Genomic DNA, 21823 nt, shown 5'->3' with positions numbered 1-21823 from the left:
TTTCAAATTGTTCCATAGTGAATATGGCTGGGTTATCATGATAGAGGGCACAATGGGTGAGATTAGTTGCATTTCTGCACTGCAGTTTAGCATGTTCTGTTTATGAAAAGATTTCTATCTTAAATTAGTCCTGGAACAGTTTTTGATCAGATGGTGCTAGCTTAGTTACTGCATGCGTGGTGTCAGTGGTCGTTTCTTCATGTCAGTGGCGTAGGCTCGCGTAGTGTCAAGTTAGCCATTAGGTACCCGCCCTATATCGAAAGCGATCCGCAACATTTTCGCATGTTAAATGCGTGTGCGTCCACTTTTGTTGAACGCCCTGTGTGGATGAAATTTTGGGATACAAGCGCACCACGCTTTTCTCCACAGGGGCATCTGATATATGCCCCTTGGTGAGTTGCGACATCATGGGTTCCCGAGCATCCGCAGGGACATCCCCGCAGGGGGATGATGGTGAGCAGTGCGCCACCACGGACCCGAGCATCCGCGCTTAGCCGTGTGTGGCATCGCCATGTCCGGGGAAAAGGGGATCGTGGTGGTTGAGCCGATACCGAGCATTTGGACCCTTAAGGCCCCTCGGCGGAGGCAGCACACCACTTTGGCCCCAGCTTCCTGTAGACGGCACCTCCGGCCTGACCCGACCGGGGGAAATCGGCAGCCGCCTTTTCCTGTCCTCCCCTCTATCTTTCACTTTCCTATCTCCTTTCTTTACAACTCTCCTGTCTTCTGTTCACTTCTTAGGTTTTCCTCTTTTCCTGGCGGCTAGAGTCAACCTTGTGTGGCCAACCAACCTGTGTTATGCCATTATTTGTTTATAGTTGGGGTGTACAGCTGGCGTGGGCAGGACTTGCTAGCAAGTTCCTGTCCCGTCCCCTCATTGGACTCCATGGTGGGTGGCTGACACCGTGACCTAACATAAAATCATATTCTATGGCTCCACCTCCTACACATAATGATTGCACTCTGAAAAGGGTGCAGACCGATGATATCAGTACTGCCCACTGCTTCAGGAAAACAAAAGAATCCTTCCCAAAATATTATGTCCTTCATAGTGAGGAAACAGAAAAAAATACAAGAACAATGTCCCCGTTCCTAGTCTTAAGGGGGGACCCTGGTCTTTGAAAACAAATTTTTATTAATGAAGTCACAGTTATGAAATTTCCAGGCCACATGTATTTTTGTGCGCTGATTCTGGATATGTCATTTAATATCGTGTAAAACAATTCCTTGAGCACTTGTGCAATTTTTATGCAAGTATTTTGGGAAAAGTTTTGCAGAAAATTTGCTGCAGGAAACTCGCTGAAATGCATGCCATTGGGTTCTCTTGACACCAATGAATGCAATAAGGGTAAAATTATCATCCTGGCTATCATAGAACTTGAGTTATAGAGTTTTGAAGTTGTCGCTTCAGAAATGAGAAGAAAAGTGTGTATTCCTGTTTGTGAAGTGGCAGCTTCAGTACCCTGTAACTCAAGTTCTATGATAGCCAGGATGATAGTTTTACCCCTATTGCATTCCTTGGTGTCAAGAGAGCCCAATGGCATGCATTTCAGCGAGTTTCCTGCAGCAAATTTTCTTATATGCTCTCTCCAAAAGACTTGCATAAAAATTGCATAAGTGCTCAAGGAATTGTTTTACACAAAATTAAATGATATATCTAAAATCAGCACACAAAAATACATGTGGCCTGAAAATGTCATTACTATATCTAGATTAATAAATTTTTTTTTCAAGACCAGGGTCCCCCCTTAAAATGTCTAACTGATGCCCTCAGTCCAGGCTACAAACTATCAAGAATGCCCTATGGTGACCTATTACTACGGCTAAAAGACCGTCCAATATTCCAAACTTCCTAACCAAGTGTCCATTGGGGACAACATTGTGTCTATCAGTGCACACCAATCCCTCAACACTGTCCGTGGTGTGATTTCAGGAACAGATTTCATCCACCTGATTGAGGAAGAGATGCTGGAAGGTCTAAAGGATCAAAATATCATAAATGTACACCGTATAAAGACAAGGAAAGATGACAAAGAAATCCCAACAAAATATATAGTCCTTACATTCAACTCCAGCACACTTCCAGAGTCCATAGAAGCAGACTACTTGAAAATAAATGTACGTCATTACATCCCGAACCCACGAAGGTGTTTCAATTGTCAAAAGATATGGACATGGGTCACAGAGCTGCCGCGGCTTCCGATAACTGTGAAGAAGCAGCAGTTCGCTGCACAAACTGTGAAGGTAATCACCCCGCCTATTCAAGGTCATGTCCCTCATGGAAGAATGAGAAAGAGGTCGTCACAATGAAGACAAAACAAAATAACACTTTCAAGGAAGCAGGACAACTCTTCCACGCGAAGAACACCTTCACATTCTCCAAAAACAAACTTCGCTGATGTGGTACACAGGGGCGGCGCACCACGCAGCACTCCGCCATCTGCCCAGGCCACTTCCATCGAGCCTGTGGTAGGGCCATCCACACCCCAGGCAGGGGCAGCGAACGCTGCTCTGCCATCTCGAAAGCATGGAGCGCCAGCCCATGGCAGGGAGTGCCGGCCTGTTTCAGGGAAGCGAACACTGTGACTCTAGGGGCAAAACAATAGAAGATTTTATCCTCTCAAAGAATGTCTGCCTTTTAAATATGGGAAAAGCCACATATTGGTGCCCAAGCTCAGCGAAAAATGAGCTTTCTTGATCTAGCTTTCGCATCACCATTACTTTTTAACGATTTTAAACGGGATGTTTTAAATCACCCCCTGGGAAGTGATGACTTGCCTACTGTCATCAGGCTTTCATCATCTACTCCAGTCATACCCACAAGACCACGGCGCTGGAAAATTCACCCCGGCGACTGGCCACTTTTTGCAAGAAGTGCCACTCTGGAAAAAGAATTTCGGGACGACCTCAGCACAGATGAAATTAATGAAAAGTTTACTGCGTGCTTAATATCGGCCACAACACTTGCTGTACCTCAAACAAATCATACAGAAGAAACACAAAGTGTGGTGGACACAAGAATGCACATTGACAGAAACAGCAAAACAAAGCCTGGGGCGCTCTCTATCGGTGTCCCACTGCAGAGAACTTGCTCACCTTTAAAAGGGCCAAAGCCAGAGTGCGGTACGTTCGAAGCAATGCAGAAAAAAACCTCCTGGCAGAAATGTGTGTTCTCAGTAAACAGTTCAATACAGTCAAAGAAAATGTGGGAAAAAGTTTGTAAATTCACTGGTGGCCATACTCCTTTCACACTTCCCCTGTTGACAACACCCAGTACACAAACATCGTTGGAAGAACAGGCGAATATATTGGGCGAGCATTGTGCTGAAGTCTCAAGCTCGTCCAACTACACAAACACATTCCAGAAACACAAAGCAATAGCTAAAAAATTTAAACTTTCATCTGGAGCAGGCATGCATGAGGACTACAACCAGCCTCCCACTGGAGGAATTAAATAGGGTATTATCTTCCAGGACAGACAGGACCGGACAATGTGCATTATACTATGCTTTTCTATCTCTCTGAGGCAGCCGTAGAATTCTTGAATAAAATATGGATAACTGGGAAAATACCTGAGGATTGGGAAAAAGCAGTCATAGTACCTTTTCTGAAACCTGGCAAACCAGCAACAAGTCCTAGCAGTTAGACCAATAGCCCTCACCAGCTGCAGTGCTAAATCTTTGAAAAATGTTATAAACATTAGACTGGCTTTCATACTTGAATCTCGGCAACTATGACGTACATCAATGTGGACTTAAAAAAGGTGATCTGTCTCGACCACTGTTCACCTTGTCCGCCTAGAAAACACCATCCGGGAGGCGTTCATCCACAAGCAGCACTGTATCAGGGTCTTCTTCGACTTGGAGAAGGCCTACGATACCACGTAGAAGTTCGGTATCCGAGGCAGGGTGCTGAACTGCTTGAACGACTTCCTGGCTAACCGCACATTCCAAGTCTTCTTAGGACCAACTTACTCCATCACTTTCACCCATGAGAACGGCATACCCCAGAGGTGTATTCTAAGCACGACTCTCATCATAGTAAAAATGAATTCCTTAGCTAAAGTAATACCCAAGTCCATAATGTATTCAGTTTATGTAGATGACCTACAGATAGCATGCACTTCCACTTCCTCCAGCATACCTACCTGGGAGAGACAAATACAAATCACACTAAATAAACTTACTGCGTGGGCAGAGGGAAATGGAATCAAGTTCTCTTCTCAAAAAGCAGTCGCTGTTCTGTTCTCATTGCGAGGGGGCCTACAGGCTGATCCCAACCTATACCTGAATCAAACTGCACCACCAATTAAGAACACAAATTTTTATGTGTCACTTTTGACAAGAAACACATTTCTACGACATATTAACAACCTTAAAAAGAAAGCTTCTCAAGCCCTCGATGTCTTAAAAGCGCTCTCACGAAAACGGTGGGGGTCCAATAGAGCATGCCTTTTGCAAATCTATTGTTCTCTGGTGCGATCAAAGCTGGACTACGGGTGCGTTGATACGGTTCAGCAAGAGCATCCTACTCGAAACGATTGGATCCTGTTCATTCTCTTGGTCTGTGTCTCTCAACTGGAGCATACAGAACATCCTCGGTAACCAGTCTTCACGTTGCAGCTAATGAGCCTGCACTAGAGTATCGAAGAGTTGCACTTACATGCACATATGTCCTAAAAACCCGTTCTCTTCCTAAACATCTCTGCCTGCCTATTTTCACCAAGTGCCCATCTAAAAGATTATTCAACAACAAACCACATTATATCAGGCCACTAATACTGCACTTTCAAGGTAAGTTTAGTTTGCTGTATTGGGGTCTAACGTCCCAAAGCGACTCAGGCTATGAGAGACACCGTAGTGGAGGGCTCCGGAAATTTCGACCACCTGGGGTTCTTTAACGTGCACTGACATCGCACAGCACACGGGCCTCTGGAATTTCACCTCCATTGAAAGTCGGCCGCCACGGCCGGGATCAAACCCGTGTCTTTTGGGTCAGCAGCCGAGCGCCGTAACCACTGAGCCACAGCAGCAGGGCACAAGATAAATGCGAAGAGTTAGCACTACTAAATGCCCTACCGAATGTTGCACAAAGATGTGAATATTTGCCACGGTGGTACAGCCTCCCTTCGGTATGTGACTTCACACTGGCAAATTTACGCAAAAAGGAAATGCCACGTGAGCAGATACAAGAAAAATATGACACGTACAGTCTTTGTCAAAAGTTTAGAGCCCAGGGGGTTTGCTTCTAAGCCTCACAGTGGGTCTCCTGTAACATTCGTGGCAACCCTACCTATTGGAGGAGGCAGGACCAGAAATCTTACCTTTAGCAAATGTGGAGCGCTGGAGATGCATTACGAACCAGACAGTGTGCTTCAGAAGCAAACCCCCTGGGCTCCAAACTTTTGACAAAGGCTGTACACTGAGTTTTACATTGATGGCTCAAAAACGGAAAGCCATGTTGGAAGCGCAGTAATTCAAGAAAAAAATAGAAAAATAGTACGACTACCAGAATGCGCATTGGTTTTTACTGCCGAGTGTAATGCCATTTTCATAGCTGTAGAAGAAATAGAACATCAAAAATAGCATCATTTACACAGATTCCCTTAGTATATGGGAATCAATGCACTCCATAAATGCTGAACCCATAATAGGAAACATCGTATATAACATAGTTAAAATCGGAAAACAAAAACATCCTTAGCCATGTTGGAATTGTGGGTAATGAGCAAGCAGATGCATGCGCAGCACAAGCCTGAATTGATCAAATATAACAGGTGAACATACCACACAGGGATTCCTTGAAGTTAATGTACAGTAAACTGAGAGGTAAGTGGCAGGCTACATGGGAGGAGCAAGTAAACAACAAACTGCACTCTGTAAAGCCCATTTTAGGAGAATGGAAGTCATGTAGATATCAGGAACGTTTTACAGAAGTTATGTGAACTGCGCATCGGACACACACAACTTCCTGCTGACAAGACAAACCTCTGCGAAATGTGTGGCAATGAACACAGTAAACTACATTTTAATTTCACGTACAAAACTTGAACAAGTATTTAAAAAAATTTTACAATGAATACATCCCATTACACACGTTGCTTTTAGGTGATCAAGCACTTAGTGATTTTTCAAGTATTTTAAAGTTCCTGAAAGAAGCCAACATTTTAAGCAAACTATAGGTATCTCCTTTAACACAAGACATTCTAACCCTGTAACCCTGTGTTTGGCGCATCATAGCCTTTGTTGGTTTTGCGCCCGCCTGCTGGGAATGGGAAGGGCAATAGCGAACGAAGAGGGAGCCTTTTCTCCGCAAAACACCAACAGAAGAATGACTGGTTTTTAATAAGTCACGCGTTCTGAGGCTGCACAGTTCTGCTACACACATTAATGAGTGCAAACAGCCGCAGCAATGCAGTTAGACCTAAGGCGAAGGAGCAAAATATCCTGACGGACTTGTAAGCAGCGTTCAAATCACGCGCGCCAGCTTTAAAGTCACGTGGCAGGAAGGCGCTCCGTCTATCCGTCGGTCGGGCTCCGTCCCGTGCGTGGATGTTTGGCGTGAAAACAAGGGCACCGTTGCAGCGGGCGGTGGATTTCTGATGGTTTCTGCCGCCCAGACGTGATTGCTCACGCAAAGCCATGTTCACCTCGCTTGTGCGGTTAGCAACGGACCCGTGGAGCCGGAGACAGAACCCTATTCGTGTGCCCAAGGTGACTTTGTTCCACCGCTACCCGAGAGTGACGACCGTCTTCTTTGGCGTCTTGGGGACCGGCATCTTGTTCAGCCGATTCATCTACGACGCATTTCTCGCTGACTTCTTCGAACCGGATAGTATGTTTCATTCTTGTCTGGTATGAAATACGAAATTCTTCCACGCCTTTGCGCGCGTGTCATGTTTAGCGCGAAAGCTCAAGCGCACGCGGACGCACAAGCGTACGCGTGCGTGCGCTTGAGGGCACTGAAGACTTGGATTGATCTTTTTTGCGTGCAGTGGACTTACATACGCGGCTCCACAGCGTAACTAGGCTCGCTCATGCTACAGTCAGGAAAACTAAGAGGCTTTGAGACTAACAAGACGTATGTTCCCAGGGCGCAAGAGTCGCAGACTCACGTATTTCCAGTCGCAGGATCTTTGCGAGCTTTGTTAGATTGTTATTCGAAAATGCGTTGCATTTTTTTTTTCCCCCGAGTCTGAGCGCTGCGACTATAGAGTACGGTTTCGCTGCAGTCATGTAACGAGGTGGCAAATTATGTAACGTCGCAATACCATATCTAGTATTGAAGTGTCTGCGTACTGCTATCATGGTCTCAGGCAGTGCATGCACGTGCGGTTGTTTTAACGCAACAAGCATGGATGTGTGCGTTCCATTTGACTTGAAGAGGGCAAGTGGTGACCTTCGGTAGAGTATTGCAGTGAATTGGTAGCAGGACTTGCCCGTAATAAAAGCGAGAAAGAGGCCAAGCAGCTTTAATTTATGAGGGGCAGCGTTGAAATTGTATGGCCGAAACGAATGTCATCTGGGGCCTTTCAGGGGCACAGCGTGTTGTAACAGTGTGGCACGGCATGCTTCCTTTAGTTTTTGCCGTCAGAAGTGTGGTGAACGTGAGAAGCTCTTGTTGCCTGGTGCATACCATCTCAAGGGTAAACATCATCAGCATGCCCACTCAGGTTTGGGTTAATGTCGTCGCATCTGGCCTGTATGCACTTATGGAGTACTAGCTTCCATAGCACACATTAAATGTGAGCAGTAAGAACGAGCCATTGTAGATGCACTCTCCAAGGGCAACCAGATGGTCAGAACAAGACATCCATCATGGTTTCACACATTCACAGCTAAATGGCTCACTTGTAGCTGTAATTGTGAAAGTAATAAAAACACTGCATGACACATGGAGAGTTTTGCGCAGGATTGCTTTGCTAGCACTGGCAGTGTGCGAATTTCAAGCAACCTCACAGATACCGAGCAGAACCAGGTGGTGCACTAAATATGTAGCTTTTACAATTTCTGGCAGCATCTACGACAGTTTGGTTCTGTCTGTTGGTATGAAATTTCTTTCCATTGCAGTTCATTTGTGCTGTGTGAATGTGGCATCTTGAGTCCTCAACTATGAGCACTTCAGACAACAATGAAATGGTCGCATGAACCAAAGATAGTGGTGCTCAGATTTATAGCTATGAAGGCGAAATGCTAGAGGCCCGTGTACTGCGCGATGTCAGTGCACGTTAAAGAACCCCGTGTGGTCTCAAAGCCTGAGTCACTTTGGGATGTTAAACACCATAAAACAAACATCACAATTATAGCTTGTGTCCATTTTAAGAAGCAAAAGCAGTAACAGTTCCCCTTACAGTAACTCTACAGTGGCAAAAAATAGACATCCTTTGCTTGCACTGACTAGCTGAAACCAAGCTTCTGCTAGTAATAATACATTTGCCTGTACATGTCCAGGTGTTCAGTGATGCGTGAGTTAATTTTGTAGTTGTTAGGGCTCTGCAGGCCCAGGTAATATGCATGTGTCAATTGTAATTCTTTAGTTGCCCTTTATGTTTTCATTAGTTACAATTAGGAGTTGGAATTTTCGGTTCAACCCAAAAAGAACCCATAAAATTATGCCGAATTTTTTTTTCCGACATTCAGTTTTAGCCGAAAAAGGTTCATATTTCTCTCATTCATGTCATAGCTAGCTGCCTAGTGAGCAGGAGTTAAACTTAGTTAAGGGAGAAAATTGACCAAGTGCGTAAGCTAGGGTTGCAGCGAGACGATGGTACCGCTTGATTAGTGCAGTTGTGCGTTTTGAAGCATTGCTTCGCTACCTTACACTTCTCTGCAAGCTGGGAATTGCCATGTCTCGCTGTCTGCTAGTAAAGTGCTATTTGTTCACTGTTATCAGCAGCTTAGGTGAGTTACTTTGTTAAGCAGTTCCCTCCACTGTATGTAAGTAGACTGACACGAAACCATGCATTAGCGTCATAAAACAGCGTCGGGTACTGGTTACCTACCTGTCAACTGTTCAGCAGCAATTCCATCTCTGCAGTCAGCATGCAAACCACATCATGCCCCACTCTCTCGCACCCCCAGCTTAAATAAACCCAGTGATGGCATGACAACCCCATTTTTGCAAGTAAGCCTCCACCTGCGTATTTGCCTGGGGGCTCCATCATTTAACTTTGGTTACTTTTTTTTTAATGGTGATAGCACTTCAGTAGCTGTAAGCGTGATCATTCATGCGTTAATTACTGACAAATTGACTAACAGCTTACAAAAAGACCAATAAAAACTGCAACTTGACTTTCACAGGAATACCAGATAATATCACCCAAAAAAAAGCACCAACTCAGCCATAGAAAGAAAACAAAACAAAAACTGCGTTGTGAAATAAATATTGACAAAAGTCCTCTTAATTATCAAATGTAAAAACCCGGGAACTCCAACCCTTAGTTATTTATTTATTATGAAAGGGGTCATGACATGGCCTACCAAGTGATCATGGCTTTATGTTACAGCTACTGACCATGACGCTGGTATGCGTACTTGAAAAAGAAGTAGGGCTGTACGCGCGCATTTGAGTTAGAAATTGCAATGAAAAGTTATTGGCTCTAAGCTCCTCCCCCTGGCAGCGACAGCCATAGTGAAGCAGCCTGAGTGACATCATAAAACGACAGCGCTGTCGTCTGCTGCAGAACTACTGCGCGCACAGTCTGTGTGGTGTAGAATGCGCGGCTACTCGAGTCTGGTCATGACACATCGTGGGGACGCCACCGAGGTTAGGCAGTAGTTAAACAGGAAAGAGAAGGACACAGGACTTTGTTGCCTTTGTCCCTCGGTGGTGACTTCCCCCCTTCATCCCTCCGCACCACCGAACAGTGAACAGCCCACTCCCTTAGACTCACTACATAGAGTGTGCAATTCAGTCGCCAGCAAGCACGTGACCGTCGGTTTATGTTGTCGTGGATCGCAAGCGCACCGGTGTTGCCCGACTCCACGTGGTTCAGGAGGACTTTTAAAAGTTCAATTACAGATGATTCGCTGCATGGAATGAACTCATATTTTGCCCAGTTGTTCCAGTATGCATAGCGAACTAAATGTAATAAACCGTTTGAGTCTGAGAAATGGTGTCATGACCCCTTTAACACCTCAAATGGCCCAGAAAGGGGGTACTACATGAGGGATGGGCTGAGCATCCAAATGAAATGAGATTCAATGGCAGTCTTGGATTGATGTGCATCGGAGTGGTGCACAGCTTCTATGGGCAGGCGGTTCCAGTCCCGAGCAGTTTCCACACAAAGAATGAGCAGAGATGCGTGGTGGTCTGTGCTGGCAGAGAGTAGCCGGCTTGGGGATAGCTGGTGCGGCTTGATAGGCAGTCAGCAGCAAGTAAAATGGCTGAAATATCAAGTTGTGCATGATAAAATTTGATGAAGGCACAGCCTAAAGATACAACATCTAAATTCAAGATTAGTAAGCTTAGTAAGGTAACGACGGCTTTGCTGAATAACTCAACAGAGGTAAAAGCTTTCAGCTGAATAAAAACAACTTGAAGTGTTTTCTTCTGAAGAAGGTATAGTTTTTGAGAACTACTAGTTTGGGTTGCCGTACCGAGACGAGATGACAGTACAAAAGAATGATTTCAGTAAAAGGAGTTCAACTTATGTTGGGAGTAAGTGCATAGAATGTTTCGAATGAGTTGACTATATAGGTTATGCATAAAAATGGTACGACTCTTTTACTACAAGACCGTTTTAAGCTGCAAAAGAAAGTCTTCACTGGGCAAGGCTCGGTCTTTAGGCAAAGCACATCCGTAATGCTGAAAGACTCAACAAACATGCACCATGCCCAGAGGAGCATTAACCTAGGAAGAAGAAGACCAGAAAGTAAGCTGGTATTACTCCATTTGGGTGCAGTTGTGGGGGCTTGGCAACACTTTTGTAAGTGAACACCGCCTTAGCGCTTGCGACTTTTTTTTATAAGAAGTCAGCTTCAGTTGCTTGCTCAGGATGAGCATCCAGGCATACTTAGTTATGTTGACTCACATCATCTTGCTTGTGTTGAGAGAAGTAGCCCGAAAGTGTTACTTGATCTTGTCTTTTGTTTGGCTTCACTGCGTGGTGCCATTCGGGGGTTGCCTTTCTCAAGACGAAATGGCCACCTCTGGCAGCAGCAAACCTTGGCCACATAATGCAGACATGTAGCAAGGAATGGCCACAATTTTCCGAACATCACTTTTACACTTCAGCTGGTGTAAAACCAGCAGCAGGCAGAAACCAAGGCTTCCCAGTGGACAGCAGCAGTTGGTGTTCTGAACTGGTTTCTTCAGGCCAGACAAGTAACCTAGACAAGCTGTGCTCAGAAATCGAAGCCTCGGCAAACAGGATAGAGAACAGAAACCTCTAAAAGCACAACACCTGAGTTTGAGTAGAAAAAAAGTGAGGTGGGCAATTGCTTAACTATTTGGTGTCGCACAGTTTAAATAAAATTGTGAAGAGACACAACGTCCAGGTTAGTTTCTTTATATTGGCTGAAACGCAAGTTTCAAGCAATATAAAGAAACTAAACCAGTGTACAATCAAGCACACCACACAATTCACCCAGAGTACTTTGGCTGTGGTGTATGCAATCCCCATCTCGTGCAGAAAAGTCGACATTGGCCAAACCAGTTCAGGTACTCCCGTATTTACTCACAAAATTAACACCTTTTTGCCCCCAGAATTCTCTGAGAATTTTGGGGGTGCATTCATTTGCGGGGTAAAATGCGGTGAAAAAATTTGAAGCCGCAAAAGCGGGACATAAACAAGGTTAGTGGAATAAGTGCTTCGTTCGGTACCATGCACTTTCAGCATGAAACCAAACGCACTCTTCTGCACAGTCTCCGCGCTCAAGAGCATGGGCAAGAACTTTCATCTTAAACTTGCACGTGCAACTTGCATTGCGGTCTTTGATACTGTCCAAAGAAAGCACAACTAGAGTTCACTAGTGCAACTCTTAGCCTTCAGTGCAAAGCTCAGCTGCATTAAGTTACTGCATTCATTATAATATGGTAGATAAAATAGAGAAACCTTTTGTGACCAGGTGTGTGGTGGTTTTAGCATTCCTTGCGGAGCATTCTTAAGTAGGTTTAACATTTGGCACTTTGTAGGGTTGCTTAGTTGTTTAGGCATTAAAAAAAAAAACACCTGCTAGGATTTGCAGTCACCATCTGATGCGTACTCACCAAAAGAGAGGGATGCGTTCATTATGCAAGAGAAAAAAAAATTTGTACATTTTCACATCCATTACGTGATAGGATTTGAGAGCACTGCTTTTGTGAAAGGGGGGGTTGAGCACATGCTGTGCTATTGAAAAGCTTGTGGTATCACTCTACAATTTTTTTTTTGACATCTTGGCTGCTGCTTGCAAGAGAACGAAGCTGGAATGTGAATTGCTGGAAGCCTGCAAGATTAGAAAGCAAAGAATAAAATGTGTCAGTGAGCCTTTCATATTTCTCAGACAAATGGTTAATGCTTTTGACGGATTGTGCTCTACATGTGCCAGCAATGCTGATATACATTTTGTTCGGGTTGCATTTGTTGTGGCGCATGTTCGTGCCTGTCCCGGAGGAATTGTCAAAGAATAATGTTAATGTAAATCTGTGCTGTCAGTCAACATCTCCTCTCATGGTCATGTCCTTTACATTGCTTTCAAGTTGTTGGCCAATTCGTTCTCACCCTGCCACCTGCTAGCCGTCCCAGTTAGCCCAGTTGGTAGAGTAACTGCTCCAATGAGGTGGTGGTCCCTGGTTCAAACCGCAGACCAGAAGGAATTTTTCTTCAACTACGAAATTTCTGTCAAAACTGTATAGCTTTCTTTTGTAGCTGTATGGCTGCACCTGGGTGAAGGCTAATGAGTAATTTCTCCACAAGGCAACAGCAGGGGCTAGTTGGTGTACTGAGGAAATTGTGCTAAGTGGTACAGAAAGACGTGAACGCAGACGGATGGATGACACGGCGCTTCATCTGTCTGTGTTCACGTCTTTCTGTACCACTTAGCACAATTTCCTCAGTAGTAATTTCTCCCTTATTACAAATCTACTCCACCTTGGGGGATTCCCCTAAAAACATTTGATCAACACTGTCCCCAATGTGCTTTTGCCCGACCATATGCTAGCTGTCCCAGTTAGCTCAGTTGGTAGAGCAGCTGCTCTGGGTGAGGTGGTGATCCTGGGTTCAAACCCCACACCAAGACGAATTTTTCTTTAACTGCAAAGTTTCTGAGAAACCTGTATAGCTTTTCCTTTGTAGCCATATTTCTGTGCTTGGGTGGATGCTAATTACCGCCTTATTACAAATCTACTCCACGGTGGGGTATTCCCCTAAACATTGGACCAGTACATTGGTTTCACCTATGAGCTAAAATTCAATTATCTGACTTCATCGTGAGGTTCACGTCTACTACTAACATCCCCAAAAATGACCTAAAGGTGCAAAAAAAAAATTATGACACCTAGGTCACTTGCAAGAGGGTCCAGCCGTCTAGGAATCTGCCGTGCTTATTAAAAAGTTCCGCATCACTTTGGAGCAGTGATACTTATTGATGACTTAAAAACTGAACGCTGACTTCTCGGACAATGTAATTGGTAGTGTAGTCAGTTTGAAACCACATTAATAGCTCTGAAATGGTGCCTGACATTGAAACCAGCAGCCCATGCTCAGCTGGCGCACTGAGGAAAAAGCTACATAGAGTTAGTAGTGGCACACGAGAATGCAGTGCACTTGACTGTGCACGCTGTCGCTGGTTGCTGTGAGAATATTGGAGCTTGAGAGAATTAACGGGGAAGAAATATTACCACTGTGCAGTGCCTGCTAGCCTGTTATAGTGTTATAGCTGTTATAGTGGTGGGGTTTTCGGTGTTGTGGAGGCAGTGTCGTCCTAATTTCATGTGGTGTAGTATAACAGATGGAATTTTACTTGGCAGCACTGTTATTGTGCAATTACAGTGCCTTGTGCCTTTGGCTTGCATTAAATTTAGCACCACCCCAGATGTGGCAAGGCAAGGAATTCCATAAATGGCACAGAGTTTTCCGCCATTCATTCCGTGATAGCTTTGACCAAGGTTGTACAGTGCGTTACATATGCATGGTGCATTAGGAAGTCTGTCATGAGGATTTGCACCTAATGCCATCAACGCCAAATGATACGCTAACAAAATACCTGAAACGCGAGCACAAACAATGAAGCATATTAGCGGCTGGAGATGAAATACAGGTGTGGCCTATTACCACTTCGGAAGAGCGGTCTTTTCGCCTTCGATGGGAAAATCAATTGCCCTTGTATTTTGCCTCCCTAGTATAATATCTGCGAGTTGTGCTGTTTGCGTTTCAATTCTCTTGTTCGCGTTTCATTTGATGCTGATAGTACATGGGTTTTTCACATGGAAGCAGGAATGAAATGATTGTGCAGAGCAGATGTTTGGCCTGCTCTGTGCTTTAGGTGGTGATGTGACAGCCAGAATGCTGCAGCCATTTAGCCGCGTGAGATAGTGTTATCCTGGAAGTGTTATCTTTGCTGCACACCATGATAAGGGTAAAAGATCTGGGATGCACGCTTGTGTAGGCGTGAGATGGAGCTTTAGCTCCAAGTGCTGCCACTCTCCTTTGGGACTTGCGCTGGAACCTACACATCAAGGCTGTTTCAAGATGGCATTAGAATGACTCTATAATGTATCGTGCCAAAGTGGGCACCTTATGCTGCAACTAATAAGGACTGGTTGGACCAGTTTCTCCAGAACTGCAGAGTTGTAGGCAGCTGAGTGCATCTCTGTGTAGGCCCCTATGCAGCTCAGTATTGAGGTGCTGGAAAGTTTAGAAGTGCTTGGGCAAAGGGAGGCAGGCATGGCCTGTGCCCACACTGCCTCTGGTACCGTCAGTTGTCTCGTGCCTGCAGGTTGGCCAGGGGGACCTTGGTAGTCGCTGCTTATGGCCTGTCGGGCAGTATGTGGAACGTCTGAGAGTGCAGCCTGGGTCAGCTGATGCTGTTGAAAATGCACCCTTCGGATCTGAGGGTGGTGGTGGCGTTGTTGTTGCTCGCCAGTCGTGATGTGCAGTGGTCAGTGTTGTGTGTGCGCAGGTGTCCCCCAGCGTGAACTGGACCTACTGATGCTGCTACGCCAGACCAAGTGGCGCAAAGAAGGTGAACCACCAAAGAACCTGGAAGAGGCACTCTACGAACAGGAGCTCATCCGTGAGCAGCAGCACCGAGAAAAGGAGAAGCACGCAGCGCTGGCTACCCGCTTGTGACACCAGCCTGGTTCCAGCACAGGCAGGGAACAGGGGCTGACCCTGACCAGTCCTGAAAGCTATGATAGACTGTCATCACTTCCGTGACTGGGCTGTGTTCACAGTCTTGTGGATGACGCCCCGGCTCTCTCGTTGTTAAAGTGAAAAGAAATGTGTGGTCATTTAAAAAGCTGTGCAAGAGAAATGCTTTTCAACCGGTGTGCTCACTCGAGGGAAAAGTGGCAAGCTTTTTCATGGCCACTGAATCTGTGATCTGTCTGAGCATGCCCACGGAACTGTAGAACTTCTTTAAATCTATGTTAATAAAAAGAAAAATTGAAAATCATTGTGGTGCACTGATTAAAATTAAAAACGCTGCTACACAAGATGAAAAATTATAGAATTTGTATATAAATTTGAATGAAAAAAAAAAAAAAGACAGGACAGGACACCGCTTGTCCAGTCTCTCTGATTTGCTACTTTTGTGCCTTTGACGCTGCTTTCTTATATATTGTAACCAGCTCATACAGGGTTACCATCGTAATAAGTTAGTTTCTGTTATGCTGTTCACAACACTTGTCCTGTCTCTCTTTCCCGCTGTCGTTGTGCCTTTGGTGCTGGTTTCCCTCAAAAATGCTTACTAGTGCATGTGAACTAAAAACTGAAATTACAGAATGCGAAAATTCATAAAGGTTGTTAGAGTGACATGGTATCGCATTAATAAAATAAAAACTGAGTGGTTCTGGAAGGCAGCCCTTGGTGACACTGGTGGTGGGTGTCTGAAACATAGAACTACACCACTCGTGCTTTCACTGTGGTGGTGAATACGTTGGGAGTTCCCAGCGCAATTCGTTCGTATCCCTTGCAGTCAAAAATTTCCAGCCTCCGCTTTAAAATGATGTAGGGAGCTTTCCTGCCCAGGTATGCTGTAGCTGCATCTTGTACGTGATCAGACGCAAGCATTGCCCAACAAAAGCCACATTACTGGTGCTATTCATCTGTCTGCTGCTTGGCAGTTTTTTTTGGGCATCATATAAACAACTGCTGCCTCATGGGTGGTGCGAGTGTTTCATACGCAACTAGCACGTGCTTGAAGGAGCCTCTGGTAAAGCATGCAGAGGACAATTTCATATGCCAGGCACACCTGTGGCCATATTCCCACTTAGCTCCATGAGCAGCAGAATTGGCCGTCAATTCCTTTGCAGTGGGCTTGCCATCTTCCAACTGACCCGAGGCAAACTTTCAAGGAGAACACGGGTTATGGGAGCTTCAAGCATTCCACTGGTAAAGTACTGGAGAACTGCATATCCGTGCTGCAGCATTTCTGTGCCACTGTTGCAAAGGGCATCTCAAGAGATGCGCTCCGACAAGAGCACTGCTGCAGACGTGGTACGTGTTATCCCTGTCAGCAGCATGCAGCGCACTGCACTGGGAAAGGCAGCCTGCACTTATGGTTCAGGAAACTTTCACAGGTGTCCTCTTGTCATGGCCATGCTCTTGTAAAGCTGTATTTTGTAATGTGCAAACAGCAGTCTTTTTCACCTTCATCTTGGTCATCCATCATCTTGGCCGGCACACAGACCCAGGGGAGGACAGGACAGGACATACTCTGGGCCTTGGAACAGCACTGGCGTGTGTTCTGTCCTCCCCCGTGTCAGTGTCATTGTGTGCCAGTCAAGATGTCGCAAACGCTGGCTCTGAGTGCACAATGTGGAAGCGGTGATTACGTTCAAAGGCGGAGCAGGACCCCCCCACAAAACTCTGACCCAGATAAGAAGCATAATAATGGCGCAAATACATGGTGTTCCAACAACAAGACATGCAGATAGGCTTAGGAGAAAGCTTGTACACTGAATGCACGAGCTGGCACAACTTCCAGGAAGTTTTTGTGCGTGTTTAACAGTATTCGCACTTAAACTGCAGTGGTAACAAAGTGTATTCTGAGGAAAGGGAACCTCGGCCGGGTTGGCACACGGCCAGGCTGGGAGGTGAGATTATAAAATCTGTGGGTGGCTTCAGCTGGTGCAAGGGAGGGCCAATTGGAGTTCAGTGGGAGAGGCCTTTGTCCTTAGTTCACATCACTATAGTCGGATACAACTTAAGAAGGCAGCGGCCTTTCCCCGTCAAAGGATCCCCCTCCAGCCAATGGTGTTGGCCGATTCTCGTGACCCTGCTAGGGTGACAATGCAGGGAGCGGTGCCGCAATGGAGAGAGGTGTCCTCCCCGACTATGTACGGAGGGGACTATCCCCTTTCATCTGCCACTCCCTGCATTGTCACACTAGCAGGGTCACAAGAATCGGCCAACGCCATTGGCTGGAGGGGGATCCTTTGACGGGGAAAGGCCGCTGCCTTCTTAAGTTGTATCCGACTACAGGTTGATGATGACACCTATTCTAGTAGAAATTGTTATGGCATGTGTGTGACCTTGTTATCAACACTGTTGTGTATGCTCATTACACATGCTTGCCTAATTTAACTGGCCAACGTGTGCATAGGTTTAAACAGCTTACAAGCTGCCCGTTTTAACAGTATAGATTCAGACACTGACCAGACAGTTTACTCAGTGGAGGATGCTAACAGTCTCTGGAGATTAGTAGGCTGTCATTGGAAACTGAACCTGGCAACATTTAATGCCTAGCCCAGTTGTGCTGTTTAAGAAGCTATTGGGCATGCATCAAATGAAATGTCAGAGTTTGGTGAGGTTACGAGGTCAGTTTAGAGCTCTCCATCTCATGGTTGCTACATTATATACCAGACGTTTCAGGGAACCTGGCACCAATTTTGAAAAATAGGCTTTTCGGGGCAAAAGGATGGCTTTTGTGGCATAGTAATACCAGTGTTGGCGGACGTCAGAAAAAAAAGCTAACCATGCTTAGTAGTAACCTGGTTGACTAAATTCTATCTAATGATTAACCATTTAACGATTATAGATGGGCACCTGGCTTCAATTAGAGATTTGTAGCTGCCATTAGCAATAGCTGTTTCAGTTTTTTGGAATTTCAAAAATGCGATTAGCCTCGGTGCTATAGCTCAATGCAGTTAGCAAATTTCACGCGTGATTTGAAAATTGCGTGCAAGGAGACTCCTGCCTGTGCGCGTCATACCATTGGTGCACGTGCCACGAGACATTCTCTGCCCTGCCTCAGCTGAAGCAGCAGCGACCATGCAACAAATAGTTACGGGCTGCGTGCGCCATGTTGTAATGTGCACAGGTGGGCGTCTCCTGAAATTTGCCAAGTTCGTTGAGCTATAGCACCGAGGCTAATCGAGTTATTGAAATTCTAAAAAACAGAAATAGCTACTGCTAATGGTTAGCTATAAATCTACAACTGAAGCCAGGTGCCTACCTATAATAGTTAGTTAACCATTAGAATTTAGTTACCCAAGTTACTAGTAACATGGTTAACTTTTTTTCTGACGTCCGCCAACACTGGTATTACTATGCCACAAAAGCCAGCCGGTTTGGTTTGGTTTACAGGGGTTAACGTCCCAAAGCGACTCAGGCTATGGGGACGCCCTAGTGAAGGGCTCTGGAAATTTCGACCACCTGGGGCACTTGCATACCTCAAAAAGCTTATTTTTAAAAATTGGTGGCGGGCTTCCCTGAAATGCCTGGTATATATAAATGCAGCAACCATGATATGGAGAGGTCTAAACTTAGCCTAGCATTGAAAAAGCAATGGCCATATAAACAAGTTGTCACTCAAAATGAAGTTCAGAATCTCGTTCCAGAATAGGTATTTAATGCTGTAACGAGGTACCCTAGATAAGACAGTATGGTGGTGCCATCCATTGTGACTATTCCTCTATGGTTGCTACAAAGGCCCATAAAATCGTCAGCAGAAGCTGTTTTGATTTGGGTTGCTTTCTTCAACTGCTCGAGATATTCACCGGTTTGGCCGATTCGGCCGAGGGTTGATGTCGCAACACCGCCGCTTCGTCAGAGTTATAAATGCGGAAAAATGTGGGACTTCATTAGCGACTTTCTCAGACACGCAGTTACCTTTTCGCGCAGAAAAAACGCTGGTAGAGTTCAAAAGAGCACGTTGTTGGGAGAGTTGGCCGTTCATTATCACATAACTGCGCACATACAAACAAGGATTATTTTTATGTGCGCAGTTACTTATGTGATTCAGTGGATGAAGCACTTCAGAAAAACAAAATGCTTTCAATTTGGACTTTTTCGTGATTTGGCGGCGTGCGGTTCTTACACGAAACTGGAATTTTGCATTCCAATTCTTCAACAATACATTCTGGGGAAACTTTTAATGTATCTACAGTCTGACGCTATGTCTGCCGCCTAGTTGCATATACCTTTACATTCCTACATAGCTATCGCTGTCTCTGCTGTTTAACTCTTTCCCTACCATGTGGAAAATGACCATTTTCTGAAGATTTCAGTACTATTTTTTTTTCTGTAAAAACTATTGCATTCAATATTAATTGCAATACCCCAAAACAGAGCTGAATAAAGGTGCTTTCTATTAATATACGTTTAAACAACAAATTCCATGTTGCAACAAAAATTTGATTTGCTAAAAACGAATTTTAGAAAAAAAATTCAACAAAACTTGCAAAAACACGCTTGTATTTAAAAAGAAAAAATGTTAAAAATTTTCTGAAATATGCAAAATGTTCGTTACTCTATTGCCCACTCTCTGCAAAAAAAAATAATTTCTATCTTGAATAGTATTGTTGCTACAAAACAATAACTGGAAACCCTATAGTTGTGCATCGGAGTGCGGCCGCCTGTGTTTCAGGCTGGTTTCCATCATCACTGATGTGAAAACTGAATCATCTTCAGCACCTAGCAACATTTTCAGGCTCGTTGTTGCACAGGACGTTGATTAAATCACTCGCAGACGAAACGGAGTCCTGATATTTGCTATGTCTTAGAGCGCGTGCCACGCATGCGGAGGCTGCCAAGCAACTTTGATGGTACCGCATCTTCGGAGTGCGTTCAAAAAATGCCGTTTTGTAGAGGCAAAAAAAAACTATATCGCAAACAAAACTTCAGTTCTCCGGCTACAAGCCCGATGCGCATCGTGCCTGTAAGCAACGCGGAAGGCTCCGAAGTCGAGCGGCGAAGGCATCATCTGCGGGCAACATGGCGGGCAATGAGCGCAGGTCTGCGTCTTCATTTCTTCGTAGCGTGTTAGAAAGTGCCCCCTCGCGGGACAAAAGAAAACTACATCGGAAAGAACACTTTGGCTCCTGGCCTACAAACTACATCTGCAGTGTGGTCATTAGCAACGCAGAAGGTTCTGAAATCGGGGCATGAAATGATCGTTAGCGGGCATGAAACGATGCTCAATGGGCGCGGTAGGGAAAGAGTTAAGTTCAAGATTAAAGGGCAGCACTCTAAGGAAATTTTCAACACTCGGACCGGAGCTGTTCTGGAAGCGAACTCACCTAAAGGTGTCAGTGCATCCACAAAATTGTGAAGACGGTACGGTGAATTTCAGGGGAGTACTGGTTAAAGAAAGAAACGCTAAAAAAAAAAGCTGGGAAATTACCTTGGTAGCACCTCTCACCATTTTGTTTCAATAGGACATTCTTTCCATCCCTCCGCTTCAAGGTGTATCCACATGATGGCGCGGAACAGGACTTTTTTTTGCGCATGGGCTGAGTATCACACGACAAACGCGAGTCCGCCACCCTCCACTTGCGGGCCGAATTGGAGACACTGGCGTCGATTTCAGTCCACTCATTTGGTAGCGAGCAAGGATCTACAACAGCTGGCTTTCTGGCATGGTCGGCTTTGCTGTTCATGAGCGTGACTCTCATTTTAAAGCTGCATGTGTGTGCATTTCTGCTTGTCTTGTACGTACAGTCGTTGCCAAAAGTAGCCAGGCTGCATGTCTTGCTTCTCATTCGTATAGTAGAGCCCTTACAGCTTCCCTAAGGATCAAAAAGTTCTTTGAAGGTGAGGACGGGGGTTCTCCTTACCATACAGAGATTTAGAGCTCGAGGGCTGGCATAATAGCTGTAATATACGACTGAGAAGCAAACTGTGCAGCCTGGTTACTTTGGGCAAAGGCTGTACGTGACCTTAGTGCTCTGTTCATGGCAGTGTAAAGGAAAACGCACCTGCCATGGTGACCCAGTGGTTAGGGCGCTCGACTGCTGAGTCAGAGTACCCGGGTTCGAACCCAGTTGCGGCGGCCACATTTCAATGGAAGCAAAATGCAGAAGGCACCCGTGTGCTGTACGATACCAGTGCACGAAGATCCCCCAGATGGACGAAACCACTCTGGAAACCTACACTGTGGCACCTCTCTCTTTGTTTCTTTCCCTCACCACACGGTTGAGGCGTCCACCGAGAAGTGAGACAGTTACTGCGCCACTCCGGTTCCTCAAAAACCACAAATTTAAAGAAAAACTCCGCCCATACGACTTTGTTGCTTCCAGTGCTGGTGGAACACTTTCAACCTTTATGCACCGTTCAGCCCGTTGAGCAGAGGAATGCGCTTGGGAAATGTTTGCGGCAGACGACTGCCATAGAAATGGAGCTGCGCTTTCCAGTGACGCGCAAGTTGAGGAAATGCGGCCAGGAGGAGATGTCGCACGG

The 21823-nt window shown here is 45.4% G+C and overlaps 1 protein-coding gene across 1 annotated transcript; it reads left to right on the top strand.

Moving 5' to 3' along the window:
- The first annotated feature begins 6506 nt into the window (after nucleotides 1-6506).
- LOC149357314 (uncharacterized) lies at nucleotides 6507-15820 on the top strand. Its single transcript, XM_089584529.1, has 2 exons — nucleotides 6507-6834; nucleotides 15102-15820. The coding sequence occupies exons 1-2, from the start codon at nucleotides 6642-6644 to the stop codon at nucleotides 15269-15271; spliced, it is 363 nt and encodes a 120-aa protein (XP_089440655.1). The 5' UTR covers nucleotides 6507-6641; the 3' UTR covers nucleotides 15272-15820.
- Nucleotides 15821-21823: the final 6003 nt, after the last annotated feature.

This window comes from Amblyomma mixtum, chromosome 3, assembly GCF_055824585.1.
Source record: "Amblyomma mixtum isolate Tamu chromosome 3, ASM5582458v1, whole genome shotgun sequence".
Classification (NCBI taxonomy): Eukaryota; Metazoa; Arthropoda; class Arachnida; order Ixodida; family Ixodidae; genus Amblyomma; species Amblyomma mixtum.
Note: the sequence above shows the minus strand (reverse complement) of the source record. Positions and strands in the feature narration are given on the sequence as shown.

Bases quoted from the DNA above. Each gene is read 5' to 3' on its own strand.
- LOC149357314 (XM_089584529.1), top strand. From the start codon at position 6,642: ATGTTCACCTCGCTTGTGCGGTTAGCAACGGACCCGTGGAGCCGGAGA. The intron at 6,835-15,101 runs GTATGTTTCATT...GTGTGTGCGCAG, and splicing joins TGACTTCTTCGAACCGGATA to GTGTCCCCCAGCGTGAACTG.